This window comes from Lagenorhynchus albirostris, chromosome 5 (assembly GCF_949774975.1).
Source record: "Lagenorhynchus albirostris chromosome 5, mLagAlb1.1, whole genome shotgun sequence".
Classification (NCBI taxonomy): Eukaryota; Metazoa; Chordata; class Mammalia; order Artiodactyla; family Delphinidae; genus Lagenorhynchus; species Lagenorhynchus albirostris.
Window position 1 is genome coordinate 133,052,605 of NC_083099.1, and position 17,568 is coordinate 133,070,172.

Sequence of the window (17,568 nt, forward strand, 5' to 3'; positions counted from 1 at the left end):
CTCCATAGCTTCTCCCTAAAGGACTGGGTAGTACCCTTTCACAGAGATGGCTGAAGAAACAAATTCTGGGTAGAGCCTATCTGAAGCCTCTTTGGTGAGTCCTGTGCAATTTGCACTGGAATGTCCATGTCTAGCTTCAGGACGCTTACTCCTGCTCATAGGCAGTGCTTTGCCAGGGCTTAGTAACCAGAAACAACAGCGCACGGCATTATTCAGTGATAAGGAATAGAAACAACTCATTCCTCAGGTCGTAGGTTTTAGTATGTGGCTATATAAGGCAAGTTTAAAAAAAAAATAGCATTCTGATGAGACATCATGTAAAGCCAGAAAAGCCAGGCCACCAGCCTTCAGGGAACAGGTGGCCTCAGGAGAGGCTGGCCCGGAGTGTGGGAAAGGCCCGTCTCCTCCTAAGTGCCACAGAGCAGCACACAGGGAGGGTGAAGCAGTCTCACGTGGACCCCTCGAGTAAGCAGTATGGGAGCCTCAGAGCTCTCTCTCCCATGGTGATAGCAAGGCCATCCCTTCAGTGACATCACAGGCAGAAGCCAAATACGGACTGTGCCTTACAAGGAGATATGTATTTTATAAATATGTATTATATATATAAATATATGTATTTCCTGGGATTTGCTTTTAGATGCTTCAGCAAAGACCCTGTGATACGAATGTGTGTGAGCTCTCCACCTGCACCCCAGGGACGGGTAGTTAACTTCATCTGAAGGACCCCAACTGGAGATAAAATTCCAGGGGTGGCGAATTTGCAGGGAAACACTAATGAAAGGCCCACACTTGGAGAAGCCACAAAGGCACTTGGGCTGTTTATTTCCCAAACCACCACAGAGGCTTGGTTAGCACTGTGGATATTAGAAATTACTCTTCTTTGGTGAAATGAGTAGTTTTCAAGATGTATGGATTAGCTAGAAATTCTGCCCCAGAATGAACAGGGTAAAAGGAATTAGGGAGCCAAACTGCCTACCTCTTTGGAATGGCCCTGAAAGTGACTGTTGGAGAATTCTGTTACCCGTGCAAGCAGAAAGTTAGCTGAATCTCGCTGTTAAAATACTCTCCCATCTGTTCTAAATGAACATCCACGCAAGTGCCACCGAAGCACCTAAAAGGACAGGCCCCTGGGACTTCCTCAAGCTTACTGAGGCAGGATGACTGTTTTGTTGCCAGCAGGTGTTGAGAAGAGACCTGGACGGCTCCCTAATTTCAAATTATTAGAGGCTGCTGACAGATACATCAAAAAAGAACTCAATAATTGTGAATGATCAATGATCGAGTCAATTTGACTTGGGAACTTTTATATGACAACTTTAAGTCTCCTCAGACATAATCAGGGCAGTTCTCAAACATGCTGAGTACTAACATTATGCGGCCTCATGTCCACTCGAAAGCAGAGACGGCCTGGGGAAACGTGGGGTTACCTTGACGGTCCTAAGCTGGACCCTCACGCTGCCATGCCCAGTAAATGTGTAGAGTTCATGACACCAGGATTTCTGAGCTCAGGTAAATAACTGTTTTGGAAAAATCAACTGTAAAACACTTTGTTTTAATCTTTATTTTCTCCCTCATTATAAAAACAACATGTGCTTACTCTACGTCCTACATTATAGAAAACTGGAAAACTGAAAACTTCCCCAGAACCCCACCCTCAGAAATGATTACTACTCTTTTTGGTAAATATACTGCCAGGTTTTTTTGGCATATAGTAGTAAATAAACAGGATCAAGTGGAATTCTACCGCCACTAGAATACACGCTATTCTGCTCTCGTGCAAGGTTTTGACTAGTTCTGACAAATAACTCAACTGACCAGTTTCTCCACAGAGCTGTACGCATTAGTTTTCAGAGGAGATTCAACCATACAGTGGGTGGGAAAACTTCTAAGATTTTCTTACCACTCAATATTAAATATTGTTCGAAGTATTAAAGGTGAAATAAACTTTTAAAAAAATAATAAAGAATAACGAATTTGGTACTGAGGAGAAAACCGTTCAGAAAATTATGGCGGTTTATCAAAATAAAAACTACTAAATTTCACTTCCAGGAAGTATCACGACTTTAAAATTGGAATTTAGGAAACAATCATCTTTTTACCATCAAATACAGCTGGAAAAGTAATTCTACAATTCTTCTCATTTGATCAGTTGATCAGTTCAAGAGAATTTGTAAAGTACATGAACATTTTGAATTCTTTCAGTTCTAAGTGAAGTAAGTTATAACAAGAATTGCTACATATGAAACAACTGTCCATCAGTGAAGGACTCCAGAACGGGAGACTTGGAACAGATTTCAGCTTTTGCAGCTGGTAAAGGGCAATTTTGATTCAACCTCCCAAAGCTTTGTTTGCAATGCTGTCAAAACATCTTCCATCTATTGAATTGAAATAAGAATATAAAAAAAATACATGATTAAAATCATACATGGTTAAATATGATTAAAATATTCATCATTAATACAATTTCTGAATATGTTATGCATTACACACAGATAGTAAGTATTTAACAGAATTCCATTTAAATAAGACATAAGTTTATTAACAGTAGTTCTCAACCTCTAATCTGTAGCTTTTTTATACATTCATCACTATCTTGCCTATCTGTGAGAGGATGTTAACATTCAAAAACAAGGCTATTTTTACCGTGAAATAATGATTTAAGAAGATATATTTCTATTTTAATAGTTTTAGAATATATACTACTTTGATTTTAGTATGAAATGTCTTCTTTATTATTTTTTTGATATAGCTTTAGCTTAATTTGTAGTTTGGCTCCCCCCAAAATCAACTTTACTAACAACTGAAATAAATAAGTAAGAATAAAATAAGCACTCTCTTACCATGAAAGTGCTAAGGTCAAAACAGAAAACACATTAAGGATTATTCGCAGAGGAGCACTTGATCACTGACTGGAAGTTGTTCATACAAAGACACAAAAAGTGCAGAACAAGATTACCTGCTTCAGAGATTTTTCTATTTCAACTCGGCTCTCAAGATTAAAAAGCTCTTTATCTTCTGACACAATTTGCTTTTCAGAGGACCCTAAAACATAACTGAAGTATAATAACAGTACAGAGTTAAAACGTGAAAAGGGAGTAAATATAAAATTTACATGAATACTATTAAGGGAATTCCCTGGTGGTCCAATGGTTAGGGCTCTGTGCTTCCACTGTTAGGGGACACAGGTTCGATCCCTGGTCGGGGAACTATGATCCCACATGCACTGCAGCGCAGCCATAAGTAAGTAAATAAATAAATACAAAAAATAATGATATTAAAACTTGAATATGTATATCAAACTATATATTAGTACCAAGTAAACACATAAAACAACTACTTTTGTTAATAGCAACCTACATAGGAAGCTGAACTACATGAAATCATGTTTTTCTCCATAACAGCTTTGTCCGAGAGCCCTACATATTTCCCAATATTATAAGTATTTTGTTATTGGAAATCAACTTGGTCTGTAGTAAGTTGGGTGGCAAAACATTACCACTCATGGTTCAAAATTCTATTTTAAAGTTTTAAAAGATCCTGAAGAAGCCACTGCTTTATATCACTTTTTTTTTTTTTAATGTAACTTCTCAGGAACGTGTGCATTTTCAAGTTTGACTTTTAGTATATAATTTGTGTAGTCAACTCTTGATTACCTAGATTTGGGCAACTTCAACAGTTATCCTGTAACTTATGTTTTGCTCCACTCTCTGGGGTGATGAGATGCTGTGGTTTAGAAAATACAAAGAACAGAAAAATTGGCCTGGTAATGGAAGGAAAAGAGGCCCAGCTTTGGTAACAAATAAATCTAAACAGTAGGGAAGGAGGTGCTGGTATTTCTCAAAGAAAGAAACTTGACTCTTTTGCGTTTCTTTAGTAGAAGTCTTTCCTTACATGTTAACGACTTCAATATGTCCCTTCTTTTGTCAAATAAGAACAGTCTTCTCTTGGAAACCCAAGATTAAATTGATTAAATTTCTGAAAAATGACATGGGAGGCAAAATTGCAGAAGGCAATTAATATCCTGTTTAGAAAAGAAAAATGAGATGGGGGGAAAAATTAAACGGTATTGAGTAATTTATAACACTGTAAATAAACATTACAGAGGGCATCCACTTCTAAAACAAATCAGGTTCCTCGTCATTAAAATTCTGCCCCAAGAGGTGTTCAGCTGCTCAGGAAAAAACAGCTTCAATACTATGACCCTCTATGGAGAAATCTTCCACACATTTTCTCTTATACAGATATGCATCACTTTTAAAGTTTTGTACCAACCGTACTGAAGAGTTCACGTTGTTTATACCTGTACTCTCCCCCACATAATTTTCACAAATCTTAGTAGAGTTCTCATGGAGATTAAGGGAGCAGTTGTTTGGGCCTGGGTCTTCGATTTAAAACCAAAACAGATCGGATCCCTCTCTAGGCAGGCCTGCCTGCTTTACATCAATGAGCAGTGCTTGCTATACTATTCTCTTGTGTAAGGAATATAAAAAGTTTGCAGATTTTAGCATTTTGGCCTAAACCTGTCTAGTTTCAAAGAAGGTGGCAAAACTGCAGTCATCAAAGAATAATTAAATGAAAAATTATAATTATAAGAAGAAGAATACTGTTTTAAAGAGAAACTCTAAGAAATTCAACCAGAGTGACGAAATACCTCGAGTAATGAAAGTGTAGGCATTTTTTTTTTTTCTTCTTAAATTGTTCTTCTTTCCTGATACTTAAGGTTTCCCAGGCATCTTTAAAATCTTAAGGGTTACACCTTTTCCAGGATAAGTGAAAATACACTGGGGTCAACTGATTGTTTCCTGTTTTAAAAAGGCTAGTGAATTAGAGGGCCATTAAGATATCTGTCATCAGACCCTAATTCACCTGGTCTCCTCACGCTTTTTAGAAGTCTTGAAAAATGAAGGTACTTCCTTGCATCTCTCAAAACAAGCAGACAATTATTTACCACCCTCAAGGAAATAGTTGGACTTTGTATTTCTACTTTTCCAGAACACCAAAGGGACTTTCTTTCCTGACCATTTCTGTCCTATTTCTTTATGATAATCTAGGAGACTAAAAACTAGAGGGAAAAATAAAATGGACAAAATATATTGATCCACACAATGGCTTTTAAAAAAATCCTATTAAACTAAATTCGATTGTTAAGAAAAACAACGTATTTTTACTCTGAAAAATGTTCTCAGTGTTTTCTCCTACAATTTAGAATGACAGATTTTTCCAATAGCAAATAAATCGGGTCCAAACAAAAAATCACTAGCGGGGCTTCCCTGGTGGTGCAGTGGTTGAGAGTCCGCCTGCCGATGCAGGGGACACAGGTTCGTGCCCCGGTCCGGGAAGATCCCACATGCCGCGGAGCGGCTGGGCCCGTGAGCCATGGCCACTGAGCCTGCGCATCCGGAGCCTGTGCTCCGCAACGGGAGAGGCCACAACAGTGAGAGGCCCGCGTACCGCAAAAAAAAAAAAAAAAAAAAAAAATCACTAGCTTTATTGTCAGAAGTTACTTAAAAATATATTTTAACCAGTGTTGATTTAGTTTCGATGTTTTCATACCAATTTCTCTGGAAGCAAGTTTCTGAGAATTCATTTATGAGCTATTCATTTATACATCAAACTTACCTTTCAATGGCTTCAACACTGAGACAGAACAAGTCCCTCTTGTAGTCTAGATTCTTGGGTGTGCACTTGTATATGTAGCCGAGGTTGAGTGAACATCCTGTGCAGTACAAAGTCTCCAGGATGCTGCAACAAGAAATGCCACTGCTTCAGCAACTGGTTATAACAAAAATCCCATTGTTGAGATCCATAAACACCTGAACATTTAAGTTGCTAAAGTATGTTATTCTGACCCTACTAAGTCATATGTACAGAAGAAGGAAAAAAATGATAGTAAGATGCTTACATCAGAAATGTAGACAGTCGCCTCCAGGCGGCACTGCCTTAAGTATCCAGTGACAAAGGGCATGTACAAAAGTGACAAGAACAGGGTGTACTAAGGTAGTGTTTTCCTAGAATGCAAATGCCTCAATTCAGTATTAAGAAAAATTAACTAAAATTTTGAAATAAGACAAAAAGATTCTACATGTCCTTGTAATGTTATATTGTCCACCAAGGATCACTAACATTCTGGGGAAGGGATAGGCAAATTTTTTTCTGTAATGATCTAGAGAACAAATATTTTAGGCTCTCAGGCCAGATGGTGTCTGCTGCAACTACTTGCCTCTACCACTGTTCGCACAGAAGCCGCCACAGATAACACATAACTGATCTGTGTTCCAATAACAATGTATTTACAAAAACAGGCACTTGGGACTTCCCTGGCAGTCCAGTGGTTGAGACTTCGCCTTCCAGTGCAGGGGGTGCGGGTTTGATCCCTGGTGGGGGAACTAAGATCCCACATGCCTCGGGGCCAGAAAACCAAAACATAAAACACAAGCAATATTGTAACAAATTCAATAAACACTTTAAAAATGGTCCACGTCAAAAAAAAAATCTTAAAAATAAAAACAAACAAACTGGTGCTTGGCCCATGGGCCATAGTTTGGCATAAAGGATGGGTTCAGGTGATACAAGTAAATAGGACTTAGAAACACTGATTCAGAGCGAGAGTCAATTCCCTTTTCAATTCTCTAACAATCCTGATTATATATAAAGAGAAGAAAGTCTCAGTCTGGTGCTAGAATGTCTTTAACCTGCATCTCACAGTTGCAAATCTTTTAACAGTAGGAGAACAGACCTCAGGCTCAGAACCAGCCAGGCAATACTATCTCAGCTAGAATTTAATAACATGTGTTTTCAGTGTAATTATCTTCACAGTTACTTTCCAGTTACAGCAAATGACACATTTATGGCAGTAATATAAAGATTCCTTTTTAAATAAATTTAAATAAAAATCAGGAGTCAGTTTAATGAAAAATATTAAGTACATGATAGCACAGCTGTTACACGGATATGACAAAAATGGTAAAGCTGACGTCAAGATGACCAGAGCTGGGAAGTAGAGTACACTCTGCAGGAAACAAAGACAAATAACAAAGCATCATCCTCGCCCTTACTAATCAGTCCTGCATCCTGAGTGAAGCTGGAACCTCCTCAGGCCTTGCTTTCTTCATCTACAGAATGAGAAGTGATCTAAGGCTGGGTTCTCCAAATTTAATCACCAGCATGCCAACAGCACAATTTTTGTTATATCCACATACTACCTGTCCTATTATGAATTTAATTCTCCTTAAATAGAGTCATTTTTTAAATTAAAATACACTTCATTTGAATGGGACACTCTAACGTTACTAAAATTAAAAGCCACCATTTTAAAATAAAAAATATATATGATCACTAATTTCTGTTCAACTGCCTGTGTCCCACGTATTCATATACATCAGTATGACACGTTTCGGGCAACAATACTAGAAGGCAGAGCTTCCCATTCAGTTTGCTGAGGACGCCACTTGCAGCAGATGCGTGGCAGGTACAGCAAGATTCTGACCACTTCAACCATTGGAGTGGCAGCACAGGGCCTGCGAGTGCTGGAGGCCCCATGCTGCTGTTTCTGCAGCCCTGTCTGTTTACCTCAATAGGCCGTATATGTGTGTATGCATGACCTTAGCATTTTCTATGGGCGCCATGGCATGAAAAAGGTAGGGAGCGTTCATCTAAAGCATCCTTTGGCTTGGAGATTCCATGATACAGATATTTTCCTTTTCTATTTTTATTTTCGATTTTCTTCACGACAAGCGCAAACACCCAAAAAGGGAGTGTCAGAATGTGCCCTGAGAGGTTTAGAAACTCTTCCATCTCATGTCTAAAGGAGACCACCAGCACTCAAGAATTGGTATGTTGGAATGACTGATTTTATACTGATTACCATGAAAAAAGTTTTATCCCAAACCTTACTGCTGATGGTCTCCTTAAAGACTTTTATTTGAAAAATAAACATTTTCGCTAATGTACATATTCACATAGATATAGCCTTACTCACCAACCATTTTCATTTTTACGTTTGGATAGTATCTGTTCCTTATCCACAGAAACATTACAGGAAACACCTAGAAAGAAGAAAGTAACAATAATTTCTTAATGCCGTTTGTTACAATACACACGCAGACATTGAGAGAACTTCTAATTCAACTTTTATTTTAGAACCCAGAAGGCCAGAAAAAAAAAAAAAGGCTCAAAAGTCCCACACACGGGGTAGTTTAAGACTAAATGTACAGGGTCTTCTGGAAAAAGAGAGCAGAATAAGAGTTATTTCCTTCCATTCCCAGAAAACTCTGAAATTAACAAAGTGAATAAAAGTAGGAAGAAAAAAATTCAACTGATGGTAAACTTTGGGACAATTAGAACCTCAAATCACGGACTATCAAGAATATCCGCCAGACACAGTAAAACTGGGATCAACCCAAGGAAGAGGATAAAAGCCTGTGCGTACATCTCCAGATCTCACACGCAGAGCTCGTTTCTCTAGAAGTAACTGAGAGGGTCCTCAGGAGCTCAGCCCAAAACCTTTTAGACCACAACCTGGACAGGGGTCACAGCTGAACCCTAGAAGCAGCAGGAAACATTCCCGTTTCCCAAGTTCAGAACACACTAAAGGCGGGGGAATTGGGAGCAGAGGGACATGAAGAAAGGACATCAGACCTACAATGGCCAGAAGAGACTCTCGATTTCACCTCCTCTACAGTCTACCTTAACTCAGTAAATTCCACTTCCATCTACCCATCGCTCAAACCAGAAACCGGTGTCACCCCTGAGTCACTGTCTCCTTACACTTCTCCCCGCATAGAGACTCCACAGATAAACCCTGTCAATTCTACCTCACAACCCTCACTCCAGCCCCCAGACCACCTCCACCTCCTCTGGCAGAACGGCTGCATAGCTCCTCACTGAGCTGCCCACTTCCATGCTTCTTCTTCTCTTCAGTGCATCCTCCAAAGAAAAGACTGGGTCATACCAGTCTCCTGCTTAAACAACAACTCATGCACTAGAATAGATTCTCATTCCATACAACAGCCTACAAGGCCCTAAATTTTCTGGCCCCTTCCTTCCTCCCTAAATCTTATCTTTAATCTACCATTCGGTCTCGCTAGCCTCAAGGCCTTTGCACTAGCTGCTCCCTGTGCCTGGAAAAAGCAAAGAGCATGACACCAGGACTGAACATGCAGCCAAGTTGACATTCCTGTATAAAGACAACAGAAAGACATTTTCAAGCACTCAAACTTGAAGTTTTCTTGGGGATGGGAAAACCACTGGTGAAGATGAATCAAATAAACAACACAGGAATGAGAAAGCTATTAATAAGCCTTCTCATTATTAATAAGAGTCCTGGACTTGAGAAATAAGTTCATAGAAACATTGTATTAAAGCTAAAGGACGATGCTATGGCTACGGAACAGTATGTAAATGTTATAAACCTTGACAAAGTAAAAACAATTAAACTAACTCCAACTGGAGCGGGGAGGGGAATGGAAATTAATCCAACATTCATTTCCTAATCTTTCACTGGGAGGAAGGGGGGAGGGTGTTAAATCAATTTGTCTAAAGCTGATAAAAAAGGATATTTACATATACTTTTTAAATTTTAAAAACTACTGGTATAGACAAACTAAATAACAGAATAGTGTTTTCATAGATAAAACAAAAGCGCCCACGTGATAAAGGAGAGAAAAGACGTAAAAACAGAAAGGATGGTAAAGATTTAGCACCAAACATATCAATATTATTTCTTAAAAATAACATAAATGTCAATGACATTTATGTCAATGACATAAACTCACCTACTAAAAGGAAGAGCTTCTCCTACTGTATCAAAATCAACCCAAATACATACATGTTGTTCTAATGGTGGCAACACTGGGAAAAAACCCAGACCTCTGTCAACAGGGGCAGGCTGGGAGGATGAATGGCATCTCCATTAAAGATATCACTTACATGGCGCTTCCTATGTCTTCTGAGCACATGACACACATCAACTCACTTAATCCTCCTAATCACCCCATTAAGTATTATCCCCATTTTTACAGAGGAGAAAACTGAGGCACAGAGAGACTAAGTAGCTTGCCCAAAAAGACACAGCTAGTAAGTGGCAGGCCAGGATTCAAACCCATGCAGTTGAGGGCCATGATCTATACTGCCTCTCAGCAGGGGTACAACAAGAAGCTATTAAAAACGTGAAGTATATCTATATGCACTAATATGGAAAAATACTCAGAATATATGTGCAGAATAAAAAAGTAAGGATGCTTAACAGTATAAATAATATAATCTCAAGTACGTTTTGAAAAATTTACATCTTTAGGGAATTCCAAAAAATTTACATATTTAAACATGCTCATACATGCACGGAGAGTATCTGGAAGTATAAATGAGAATAAAGCATGTTGAACTCTGGGGACATGAGAGTGTCAGCATTGGGGGATAAATCCTTTTGCATTGATTTTAATAGCTGCAAAGGGTTAATCTCAATGAATTGTATGGGAAATGTATGTTCTTAGGCTTTTGTTTAACAACTGAAAGGGACTATCGTTAATTGCATCCTTAAGGAAAAGAGGTTCCAAAAAGTTTCAGGTTAACAGGTGGACACTGCTGTCCTCCTTTCTTCCCAATATATCCCAGGAAGGAAAACATTCCACAAATGTCAACGAATCGGTGGTGAATTTCTGCCATAAAATATTTACAGAATTCAAACAGAGCATAAATTTCATCTTGAAAACCACCAAGTCCAAAAAGAACATACATTTTTACACCAACTCAGAAAAAATATGTGAACCACTCCCCTATACAAATACTATGAAAACAACAAAGCCAGGAAACGTTGGGGAAACATAAAGGTTTCAAAAGATACTGGCTCTACCAGTTACCTGTATGTTTACTACATCCTCCTTCCTCTCCAATTTTGATAGGATTGTTGGTGCTTTTATTGCAAGTCTCCTTTAATTTTTTTGATACCATTATATTCTGTCAACTCTACGGTTGTTAACACTTCAGACGGTAAAGGTGTCCGCCGATACAACTATGAAGACTTGAGAAATCAACCCTGACATCCCTCGAAGGAAGCACGCAGCTGAAAAGCTTAATGTCCTAAACCATTAACAATACTATTTACCGATTAACAGCCTGCTAATTTCTATGAGGAGTAACAGAGAATATCTACACCCTAAATGCTTACAACCTAGTTGGTCATTTTTTTCTAAGTAATGCTCACGACGACACTGATTCATCCACTGCTCTTCCGGGACGGGGGAACCTCAGAAAAGAACCTGTCACTCGTGAGTCCAAGGTGCAGGGATGACTCTCCTCCTCCCCTTTTTCTGGGACAGCTCACCGTCTCAGATTTTTCTGCTTTTAAAGACCCTGGGAGGGTCTTCCGTGGTGGCGCAGCGGTTAAGGATCTGCCTGCCAATGCAGGGGACTCGGCTTCGAGCCCTTGTCCGGGAAGATCCCACGTGCCGCGGAGCAACTAAGCCTGTGTGCCACAACTACTGAGCCTGCGCTCTGGAGCCCGCGAGCCACAACTACTGAACCCATATGCCACAATTACTGAAGACCGCGCGCCTAGAGCCCGTGCTCCGCAACAAGAGAAGCCCCTGCAATGAGAAGCCCGCGCACCGCAACAAAGAGTACCCCCGCTCGCCCCAACTAGAGAAAGCCCACGTGCAGCAACGAAAAACCCAACGCGGCCAAAAATAAATAAATTTATTAACAATAAACAAATAAATATAAATAAAGACCCTGGGAGGCCCCGAAACATCTCCGCCTCCTCCGGGGCCGCCCAGGTGCGGCACACCCGGGAAGAAGGCGGTCCTAAGTCCTAAGCCCCCCGCCCGAACTGACAGCGCAGCAGGATGCAGTTGGTGTCTTCCTGGCTCGTCACCCAGCTCAGCGAGTCGCCCAGCGGCCGCCGGCAACCAGAGCACAGAAACACCAGCGGCCTGTCCTCCTCCTCCGCCGGCTCCGCAGTCTCCTCGCGCCGCGTCCTTTCCGTGCTGGCCACCGACGCGTCCCCGCTCACGCAGCTCCACATGCTCGCCCACTTCTGCAGCAGCTGGTGGCGGCTCGAGTCTTCTGAGAGCCGCTTGCCTAAGAGCGAGGAGTTGCTCCACTTGCCCTTGTCGCCACACGCACAGCTAGTAGAGGAGCATGTTTTGCAACAAGCCTGAGACCAAGGACCCGCCATTAGCTACAAATTGCCTGCGCCGCGGAGGGTCACGGGAAAAAAAACGCCGTTGCGCGTGCGCGAGGCGGGGCGAGGCGGCGCAGGGGGAGGGGGGAGGGGCGGCAGGCAGCCTGGGAGCGCGCTTGCTTGCGGTGGAGCGGGGCCTGGCGGGGGAGTCACTGCGCCTGCGTCGCGCTTTCCAGCCTTAGGAAATTGAGGCTGCCGGAGATCCGCTCGCTAGGCTGCCTGGGGAGAGAGTGCAGCCTCTTACATAGGAGGGGAAGCGTCTTTGAAAAAGTTAGTCCCACCGAACTACATTACCAGCCCCTCACGGAGACCTTGGCAATGGTTACGAAAGAGAATATGCCGCCTATACACCACTCAGAGATAGAGGAGTTGGGGCGCAGTCCTGCTTTCTCCGGCCTCCTCCCTCTATGTTTCTGTGGCTACAACCCCTCAAATTTAGCGTGCCTGAGAGTCACCTGGGAGCTGGATGGGACACAGATTTCTGAGCCCCACTGTGGACTGAAAAAACAATGCACGACTTAAAAGTTGAGAATTATGTTTTATGTGGTGGACTCGCTGAGGACTTCAGTCCAGGAGGCAGCCTGTCAGATAGTTGGGAGGGACTGCTCCTAAGAGGTAAGGAAGGAGCCAGGATACATAGGAGATTTTGGAAAAACAAACAAGTCAACAACAACAACAAAAACAGGTAGTTGGAACATCAGATGATGTTGTCTTTTTAAATTTATTTATTTATTTATTATTTATTTTGTCTCTGCCGGGTCTTGGTTGCGGCACGCGGCACATGGGATCTTTAGCTGTGGCCTCAGACTGACCTTCATGGTTGTGGCTTTAGTTGTGGCATACGGACTCTTAAGTTGCGGCATGCGAACACTTAGTTGCGGCATGCATGCGGGATCTGGTTCCCTGACCAGGGATCAAACCCGGGCCCCCTGCACTGGGAGCGTGGAGTCTTACACACTGGACCACGAGGGAAGTCCCAAATGATCACTGTTAATTAAAGAAAACCAGACATCTGAAGTTAATGAATTTAGCGCTTTTTTGTATATGGGAAGATGCAAGAATCTGGGCTCACTGAAATCAGGGCTGCTACAGTGGCTGATGGCTCGATAGCCAAAACATCCTTTGTTTACTCATATGGCAGGCACCATTCTTCGTCCACACCCCCTTCACAGAATCTCCATCAATAGGTCAGGATGGGCCCGAGAATTTGCTTAACAGGCTCCTGGGTGATGCAGATGCTGTCAGTCGGGGCACCTCCACTTTTGGTTGCCACTGCTTTAGTTTGTCTGCCTAACTTCCTTGAGGTGGAGAAAGCAAGGGTTGTTGGGGAGCCACCCTGTCACATGTTCCTTTTATGCATTGTTATTGCTCTAACGAGACCCCGGAAAGGGCCTCAGATCACTCAGGCTAGCACTGCAAGGACAAGCTGGAAAGGTGGGTGTGGGCAGCAGTGGTGTCGCTGGAAAGCATGGAAGTGCCTCTGCTGTCTGGATCTGTGAGCCCCTCGCACCAAGTGAGCATTCCTTCTGTCTGGTAAGGACAGCCTTCCTCAGCTGCCCCAGAAAGCCGGCCTCTGACTTTAAAGCACCACAGGTTAGGACAGGAAAGGATGGTGGGAAATGGACCGGCTGCATCATGGACAACCTGGCGGCATATCTGGGAAGAAAGGAACCCCCAAGGTCCTACGTCTGTTCTTAGAATCCTTTGGGTGTGTCCTAAGTCACTGCCCACTTTGCTTGGTCAGGTCAACTATCTACCAAAAAATTTGCTTCCAACTTTAGTGCCTCTGGCCACCAGCAACAAGCAAAAACTTTGGAGTCAAAAGCCTTGGGTTGACCTAACCCTTCAGGAGGTATAACCGTGTAGGAAACCGGAAAGGCTACTTGCCTTCCCTGAGTCTAATTTTTCATGGTTTACGTGGGTCAGTACTGCAGTGGGGTTGTTATGGGGATCGTGATATAATATGCATGAAAATACTTTATCTCTAGCAAACTGTGCCCATGTTCATTAGTCTCCAAGTGGGAGAAAATTCTTCAGATATTTTAGGCTTTTATTTCACCCGTGGAATTGCCTTCCCTCCTCTGCTTCTTTTGTGGAGGCAAGCCTGACCTCGCAGGACTGCTGTTTTCAAGCACAATATCTCTGATACAAGTAAATGGGTAATAACCTTGGAATTCAAGGGATAATCTCTGCCTCAGACTTTGGGTTCCTACTGGCAACATTAAATACTGTGGGATATCCCAGTAAGGAAGGAATGCAGAGCAGGGCTGCCTGACGACTTTCAGCGGTCCTAGGAACTCGTGCCTTGCTGGGCCCATTCCTCCATTTAAATTTTAAAAACATTGTTTCAAAATAAATCATCATCATCATAATAGTTTACAACAGTATTGCTATAAAGATACATATGCAAATATTATACTTTAAAATATTTTCTTTGACCTAAAAGTTCATTTGTTTCCTGCTGACTTCAAAATTCAAACATTTTCATGGGGCCCTAAAAATATCACAGGCCCTCAGCTTTGTGTCTAATGGAAAAGTCGTCCCCGAGGCAAAATAAACGCCTTTTAAAGTCATGAGTATGTTTGTATTACGAATATAAAATATTTAGATACCCACAAAATCACGTTTTATGTAGGGACAAAAAGAGATGCCTGGGTACGATGACCTTGCACTGGGTGGGTGTAATTTTTTTTTTTTTTTCTTTTGTGCGGTATGCGGGCCTCTCACTGCTGTGGCCTCTCCCGTTGCGGAGCACAGGCTCCGGACGCGCAGGGTCAGCGGCCATGGCTCACGGGCCCAGCTGCTCTGCGGCACGTGGGATCTTCCCGGACCGGGGCACGGACCCGCGTCCCCTGCATCGGCAGGCGGACTCTCAACCACTGCACCACCAGGGAAGCCCTACCACCCTTCTTCTTAATTACACAACTAGGAGATGTGGATAAGGCTGAGTCTAAGCCCCATCACCACCACGACCATCACCACCAATACCAAGAATGGGTCCCCAGAGGTTTAACCCAATGGAGAGAACCCACGTCTCTCCCACAGTTACTGAGCAGGGATGGCTCCTACCCCAGGCTTAAGCCAATTGGCCCACGGTGCTCCCCTGGCTTTAGGAATTGACTCGGGATAAGAACTTGACCTACGTTGTCAAATTTTATCCAGTCAGAGTAAATCTCAAGACTCTTGTTTAGTGGTTGAGGGAAGAGATATCCTCTTTGTTCGCTGGAAGCACATACCCGTGTTGTATGGCAGCCACCTTGTAAACACAGATGGGTGGAACTGAGAGAATTACAGACAAATGGAGCACGTGATGGCTGGACTTCTTCAATTATGTGAACCAATAAATTCTCTTTATTGTGGAAGCCAGTCTGAACTGTTTTGTATCTTTTTACTAGTAATTAAGAGCATGTGTAACAGTCTCTTACAGCCTGTTAAAATTGAGGTTTCGACTGAGAGTCCAAGAGGAGGTAAAGATGACTTGCCAGAATGTGTGAGACCCATTGCTTCGCCCACCCCACGCCCTGGAGGAATGTTCAGAGCGGATATTGGAGAGCTAATTCACTCCTGCCCTTAAACCTCCTCCCACATTTGGGGAATATTAGAGACTGGAGTAAGTGGTGACAGGGATGACTTCCTGAGCGTTTCTTTGGAGACTGGCTGGGTTGTAAGCTCCAGTCCTCTTCCCCAGTAGACAGGGTGAAGGGTATCTGCCCACTTGCTTCAGTCTGGCTGAGAGGAGACTTCAATGAACGATTCCCAGAGCCTGTGTGTCCCCAGATGTTTGCAGACACAGTGGCCCGCAGGAGAATTCGGCTGTTGAGTTGTTTTGGGGGCGTGGGGGGGCACACAACAAAGGTGAGCCAGATAGGGACTTCCCTGATGGCACAGTGGTTAGGAATCCGCCTGCCAATGCAGGGGACATGGGTTCGAGCCCTGGTCCGGGAAGATCCCACATGCCGCGGAGCAACTAAGCCCGTGCGCCACAACTACTGAGACTGCGCTCTAGAGCCCGCAAGCCACAGCTACTGAGCCTGCGTGCCACAACTACTGAGCCCGCGCACCTAGAGCCCGTGCTCTGCAACAAGAGAAGTCTCCACACTGAGAAGCCTGCGCACTGCAGCAAAGAGTAGCGCCCGCTCGCCACAACTAGAGAAAGCCTGCGTGCAGCAACAAAGACCCAACGCGGCCAAAAATAAATTAATTAAATTAATTAAACATTAAACAAAAAAAAGGTGAGCCAGATAGATTGTCAACTAGATACGAATTTTGCTGGTGGGAAGGTCACCTAGAATTTTAAGTTCTGCCCAAGAAGATGACCTGGAAGGATGAAGATTCTCCAACAGGGAGCATTCACGTGTGAAAGGGCCCCTGGAGAACCAGGGGGGCAGCAGCCCAAGGGGAGACTCCCCGCTCATGGGTGTGCAGCTGGGGGGTGGGGTACAGGGAGTTTCTGAGGGACCAGGAGAGAGAGCTGGTTCTAATCATGCCAGGCCAGAGGGTGCAAAACCAGGTTATGACAGAACCAGTTCAAGTGAAACTGCCCCGTCCCCTTTGTCCCCCACTTCAGTCTAGGAATGGGATCAGCAGGGGCCAGATGAGGTGTAAAAAGGAGCAGAGCCAGCCACGTGCCCTTCCCCCACTAGAGGCAGGAGCCCACTTGCACATCCTACCTGGGGGAGGGGGGTGATTCTTATGCTGGAGTCAGGATTGCAGTGTTGATTAATATCTTGGACTGAATGCTGTCATTTCATCACTGAGATTCTGTTTGCAGCTAAAGCGGCTGCAGAATTGTTTACTCCCTAAGTGGGAGGGTGGGGGAGTACTCAAATTCCCACAACTTGGGGAGGGTTGCTTTACAAAGTGTCAAATAACAAAGGTGGAGACTGCGTGGCAGGAGAAAACCTCAGGGATAGCAGGAACCTCGGTTAATAGCATTGGAACTGACACCACCCCTCCCTCAACCCACAGGTATGCAGGGAGGGAAACAGCGTTAGGAAGAGCAGACCACCTTGAGAGGCTCACCCTTCCATCAAGGGATGCAGCCCGCTGGGCTGACCTCCCAGGGAGGGAGACTGGAAATGAAATTCCTTGACCATGTTCTCATCCCTCCCTCCAGTTTCCTGCTGGAGCTCCCCATTGCCCAAATCCAACTGGAACCCAGAGGGCACGAAGCATATTGATGTGATCCGTACACATCAAGGTAGAGAGTGGATCTGGAGGGGCAACTGGAAGGAAACCCACACACAGCCCACCTTTGCCCAGGAGCACGGGAAGTCCATCCTCGCCAGATAAGTTCTTAGGGCATAATAGGGAGCAAAATTCAAAATAAGGTCTGTCTTGAAACTATCCTTCAGTCCATCTTTTTTTTTTTTAATTAATTTATTTATTTA

The 17,568-nt window shown here is 43.3% G+C and overlaps 1 protein-coding gene across 1 annotated transcript; it reads right to left on the reverse strand.

Annotated features, from left to right (window-relative positions):
- Positions 1-626: 626 nt before the first annotated feature.
- Positions 627-12,175, reverse strand: MIS18A (MIS18 kinetochore protein A). The gene is made up of 5 exons (XM_060149433.1): positions 11,830-12,175; positions 7,979-8,045; positions 5,620-5,742; positions 2,957-3,053; positions 627-2,375 (listed from the first exon to the last, which is right to left on the reverse strand). Exons 1-5 carry the CDS (start codon positions 12,170-12,172, stop codon positions 2,295-2,297), a joined length of 711 nt encoding a protein of 236 aa, XP_060005416.1. The 5' UTR covers positions 12,173-12,175; the 3' UTR covers positions 627-2,294.
- Positions 12,176-17,568: the final 5,393 nt, after the last annotated feature.

Excerpts from the sequence above, each read along its gene's own strand:
- MIS18A (XM_060149433.1), bottom strand. The coding sequence starts at position 12,172 with ATGGCGGGTCCTTGGTCTCAGGCTTGTTGCAAAACATGCTCCTCTACT. Across the intron at positions 5,743-7,978 it reads CGTAAAAATGAAAATGGTTG|CATCCTGGAGACTTTGTACT; the intron begins GTGAGTAAGGCT and ends TTCTTGTTGCAG. Across the intron at positions 3,054-5,619 it reads AGTGTTGAAGCCATTGAAAG|TTATGTTTTAGGGTCCTCTG; the intron begins GTAAGTTTGATG and ends ATTATACTTCAG.